This window comes from Limanda limanda, chromosome 14 (assembly GCF_963576545.1).
Source record: "Limanda limanda chromosome 14, fLimLim1.1, whole genome shotgun sequence".
Classification (NCBI taxonomy): Eukaryota; Metazoa; Chordata; class Actinopteri; order Pleuronectiformes; family Pleuronectidae; genus Limanda; species Limanda limanda.
The window spans coordinates 23,654,925-23,660,359 of record NC_083649.1 but is presented as its reverse complement, the minus strand read 5'-3'; the positions used below and the strand labels follow the sequence as shown (position 1 = coordinate 23,660,359).

The window sequence follows — 5,435 nt, the reverse complement described above, 5'->3', positions numbered from 1 at the left end:
ATACAAATACAAATCAGCATCTACTGAATTTAAACCAGGTTTCATAAGGTGTTCTTCCAGTTACTTCTCGTTACTTTACCAATTAAGATTTTATTTGTATCATCACCAACATGATGCATAATTATACATTCAAATATCCAGCAGTAATAAAAATGTATTAGATTTCCCTGCATCTTAACCAACTGTGATGTTCAAATGCTGCCCAAATGTTACTGTATCTGTAATAAAATCCCACTAAAAGCAAATACACTGTATTGAAAGGACAATTCTGCATGACATGACAGTTTTTATGTTATCACTTTTTACTTCCACTAGACTAGAAATCTGAATGAATACAGAAGACTTGTTTTGCAAAATGTTACACGTGTTTTGTTTGGTTAAATTTGTTTTACTTGAGTACTTCCTCCAACACGAGCACTGAATATTTATCCTTGCACCAAAAATAACTATCAAGCAAACTTGGGTAACACAAAATTCACAAAGAACCAGAATGGATGAGGTTGTATTACCTTCTCTGCCATTTGTGGAACATGGAAAACATAACTTTGCGAGAAAATAAGGAATGTTCCAAGTAAATCCCATCCCTTACAGAGAAGGCAATGCAGTATTTCTGCAATAAAAGCGATTAGACTATGACAAATAGCATAACTGCCATGAAAGACCACAGATTGGCAGTTTACACTTGATAACATTGATTTCTCAGACATTAACTATTCCTAAGGGATTGTGTTGTGATAAATAGTGGAGGGACACAGATAAGTGCAACCCTTTCTTTTTTTTGACTGGAGGCTTTTTATTAAGGTGAGAAAATTCCATGGCAGACACCAACAACATGCATTAACATACCATTGCAAAGCCAAGGTTAGCGAACCCGGACCTTACTCACTTATTACCCCTAACTACCCCTTAGGAAATATCTATAATGTTTGGCACACAGACCTCTAATAACAAACGGCTAACAACCAGTCATTATGGGGGCTATAGCAGGAGATTTACAAATCTAAGGTTCAGGGGCGTTGGACAGGTTCCCCTTTGCTTGAAAATGGTTATTCCATCAAGGGCACGGCGAGCAGCGTGATAAAATCTAGTGATTTATTCCTGGCGGCTGATAATTACTGGTGTCTTGTCACCTGTCAAAAATGAACGGACGGGGAGAGTCCGAGGCTGTAGTCTTCATGCTCTTTACACCACAGCAGTAAATCTGACATGTTTGTGAAGCCATAAATCATGGCATGTGATAGAGCCTGCATACTCCGGAGCAGTCCGCGCCGAACATTTCAAACAGTTGAACCTATAAAGGTATGCAGTAGATCAGCAGGGTTATTTAAAAGGTGTGGTAATTAGGAGGTTGCTTCATAATAGCGCAGGAATGGACCATCGGTTAAATGCAAAACAAGAAAGAGAGAAAATAGATCATGCTTTAACATCATCATTGTGATTAAACTGCTTTAACCAATGACACTAATAAAAACTGGTTTGGATTGAATTTAGAGGCAAATTTCAATTTATAAAACACAAACATGACTTGCAACTTTGATTTGTGAATGGCTTTTGGATCCAGGTCTTGAAATTTTAATAAAGGAATAATTGTAATTTGTTACTAACATTGTATAAAATGCATCTGGATAATTCCAAGTGTAATAGAGAATAATTTGCAGGTTAAATCAAATAATTAAAGTGTGTTAATTTTGCAATAATAATTTGTGCAAAACTTGTACGTATAAAACACTTTATAATGAGTTAATAATCCAGGTCTAAGTTGATCCTCTGGACACAGCAGTAAAAAGACCAGACTGAATTTTCCCACCTCAAATCATGAGCTGTGATTTAGGAACTGAAACTCTGGGCTGTAATTGTTTTAAAGGTTGGCGTCTCTGAGCCGCAACACGCATAATAAAACGAAGAGGGCAGGAAGGAAGCAATGCTTCTCAACGACCCCTGCAGTTCAGTGTCTGAGGTCCTACCCTTTAGTTACCTGACCCATTGCACTTGGCCAGAAGCCTATAGCTAAAGGTCAGTGCAATCACCTTTCACTGTCCACTAAGAGATCCTTCATGGGGTTGGAGGCTTTTCCTCCAGCTCCAGTATTCAATTCCAGACATTTTAGTCAAAACAGGTCTCAGATGTGTAAAGAAAACACAGGATAGTCTGTTTATATTCTGAATCTGGTATGTAAATGTTTAGAAAATTATATGTTACTCATCAACTTACGTGGTAATTAATAATAAACTATATCCAATTTCATTTATAAATATATATATATATTTACAAATATATTTTGAAAAAGAAAAAGGCAACACTTCTACAAAAGATCGATAGCTTAAGTCAGCAGTAATTGCAGGCTCTAATTGTAAAAATTTGCCCTTGTTTTTCCCTCTCTTTGAAGTCGAAGGCTCGTTCTACTCTTGTCCTCGGGTGCTGCCCAGGCCTGATTTATGGGGACGGGTTCCAGGGAAGCTATTCTAAATTACATGGCCCTTAAACCTGAGCGGAGAGAGACAGAGAGACAGGGGAGAATCGCCACTCTAGAGACAGCTAATTGCAAGGACAAATCTAACCTACGGTGGATAAGGAGGTTCCTCTCCTCCTGCACCTGAGAAAAGGGTACATGCATTTAATGGATCAGGCCACTTGGAAAATCAAGTTTGTCAGAAATGTCCTTCAGACCAACATTCATATAAGACAGATGTAGACAAATGACGCTTCAAAGATAATGATGACACCAAGATAGAGATGTAGACGGTGCAGAGAAAGAATGTTGGTAGTCATTCAGCTCAAGTGTTGTTTTTTTACAATGACAGAGAATGGAGCTTGATTTTGAGTCTATATGAAACGTGAAGGAGTGAAAACAGAGAAATCAAATTAGTTATAAAAGTGTAACAGGAAGTGTGAAATTAGCTGATTGTTTTGTTCAAATAATTACTGAGCTTAGATTATGTTTTTAAACTGATGTGCAGTGTTGAAACTGTTCTCTAAGATCCTGTAAGAGATGTGAGGGAGAGTCAGAGGAGGAGGAGGAGGTGACAGTGCCATTTGCCTGGAGGGCGCCCATAAACCTGCAGTGGGAGAGAGAGAGAGGGAGAGAGTGCACCATTCCTCAAAGGTGACTGTGCCATGTGACTTCAAGAGCTTTTAAAAGCAGGCCAACCTGTACAAGAGTCAGGTACAAGTAATCACAAGGCAGCAGAGGAGTCAGAGGAGGAGAGTACCTGGGCTGTCGGCACAGCAGCGCACACCGACAGCCCCACAACAACAAACAGTCAGGGAGCTGCAAACACACCTCGGGCTTGTCCATCCCCGGCCCTGGCATCGACAGAATGAGCTGCAGCAGTGTTGAAGTCTCCGAGTTCTCTGAGGAGGAGCTGGAGCTTGGACTTCTTGGAGAAGAAGAGGACGACGGGAGTCACAAGGCGTCTTACGAGGACAGCGAGAGTTCCGACAGCAGCCCCAGTGACCTGGAGGAGGGCCAGGCCAAGAAGCGCAACCGACCCGTGCGTTCCAAAGCTCGCAGGATGGCAGCCAACGTGCGCGAGCGGAAGCGCATCATGGACTACAACCAGGCCTTCAACGCCCTGCGCGTGGCCCTGAACCATGACCTCAGCGGCAAGCGGCTGTCCAAGATCGCCACGCTGCAGAGGGCCATCAACCGCATCTCCGCGCTCTCAGTGTTCCTGACCTCCAACCCCCCCGGCAAGGCCTGCAGCCACCGGGAGTGCCACCGGGCCCCCGCGGGGCCAGCTGGCACGGGAGCGTCTCGACCGGACCAGACCCGGATAACGGTTCCACGTCTGGAGCATCAGAGTTACAACCCCTGGCACGCGTCCCTCTCTCACCAGGTGCAGCCACAACTCGGGCCTCACGGGCACAGGCTGCCCACGGAGCCGCACGTCTATATGGACAACATGGTGTCATCGTGTCCCCCGTCCCCACACTATCCCTGTTACCCCGCCGAGGGACAGCTGTACGCCTCGCATGGACACTGCAGCAGCCCGCACCACCACCCGCCCAGTCCTCTGGGGTACCCGCAGGTGGGCGAGGGGCTGGGCTACCAGCCGGGGATGTGGGCCTCCTGCACGCAGGGATATGTGGACAATTTTGTGGAGCCGCCTCCCGCTCTGGGGCTTCCATGGCAGGTGAGCTACAAGTCAGAGTCAGAGCACAGCCTGTCTCTGTGCTCGGATATACTGTAACAGGTACATTCACCCCCCCCCCCCTTGTGCCCTGACGACTACTGACGACACCAGTGGACTGTGACACCATCTCAGGGAGAAACGTCACATGAGGTGCTTGTGTTCCCTGCTGTTGCAATCAACTCAGTATAGTAGGAACAATGTTATTGACAGACATAAATAAAAGTTTTATGGCAATCCACACTGCAGAATGTTGTAAATACTAACTAATGTATTTTGACCTTGCATTTCAAAATGATAAACCCAAAGAATGTTGTACAATCTGCTGTTCTAGTTGTTACAGCTGCAAAATTGCTGAATTACTGTACATTATTTTACTAAATGTGTGCATGTTACTGTTCCTACACAATATTGGAAAGTAGTGGAAAGTGGATCCTACAAAAATGTGATTCCGATTAGAGCGAAAGCTCAACATTTGTAAATGTATTTATTCTCTGTATGGCATATTAAGTCTCTGTGGGTCTGGTGACCCAGTGTTTGTAAAATTGTAAAGAGCTTGTACATCGTTTTCTAAACTTCAGAATTAAATGTTAAAATGAGATCATTCTTGTTACGTTTCCGTTCATGACAACAAAGTTTCATTTATTTGCTTCTCTGATTTTCCACATAACACAAAACATTGTTGTTGCATGAGTGCAAGTGCGAGAATGCATGTGTATGTGTGCATGCATGTCTGTGTGTGTGTGTCTATGTGTTTGATTATAGCCTAAGGTCAGAAGGCTCAACCTCTCGGGGTAAGAGATGACAGAGGTCCGTCACTCATTAGAAAAATGTCCTTACAAGTCCATTCTTGTCATTGTTCTAGAAGGAAAGAGTCAAGGTGCCATTTACACAAAATAAAATAAAAGCATGGGCTGACAGCTAGAAAGACAAGACCGACAGTGGTTTTGCTATGTGAGGCAAAAAATCTCAAAGTACGAGAGGTGCATGTGGTGTATCATGCACACTTAGCTTTTCTGGATATATCTTTTAGCCTTTTTTTATGGGTAAAGCTCTGCAACAACAGAAAGTGAGAGCACCTCTTGCTCAGCTCATCCAGAGGATCAGAGGACAATCAAGAAAAGTCCATTCTAACCACAGCCTCTCATCCCGGCCTCACCAGCTCATGTTCGTCAACAACAGCTTTCCCTCCCCTGCCGAGTAGCATGTCATGGAAAACAGCTTTAATATTAGACTATAGGACAGAGCCCACCGACAGATTTATGTGGGCTCAGGAAGGAAGAGTGTGCCCCGTCATCAGAGCGG

At 43.6% G+C, this 5,435-nt stretch overlaps 1 protein-coding gene across 1 annotated transcript; it reads left to right on the top strand.

Moving 5' to 3' along the window:
* Window positions 1-3,317: 3,317 nt before the first annotated feature.
* On the top strand, window positions 3,318-4,190 carry bhlha9 (basic helix-loop-helix family, member a9). Its single transcript, XM_061085204.1, has one exon. It carries the CDS (start codon window positions 3,318-3,320, stop codon window positions 4,188-4,190), a length of 873 nt encoding a protein of 290 aa, XP_060941187.1.
* Window positions 4,191-5,435: the final 1,245 nt, after the last annotated feature.

Excerpts from the sequence above, each read along its gene's own strand:
- bhlha9 (XM_061085204.1), top strand. The coding sequence starts at position 3,318 with ATGAGCTGCAGCAGTGTTGAAGTCTCCGAGTTCTCTGAGGAGGAGCTG.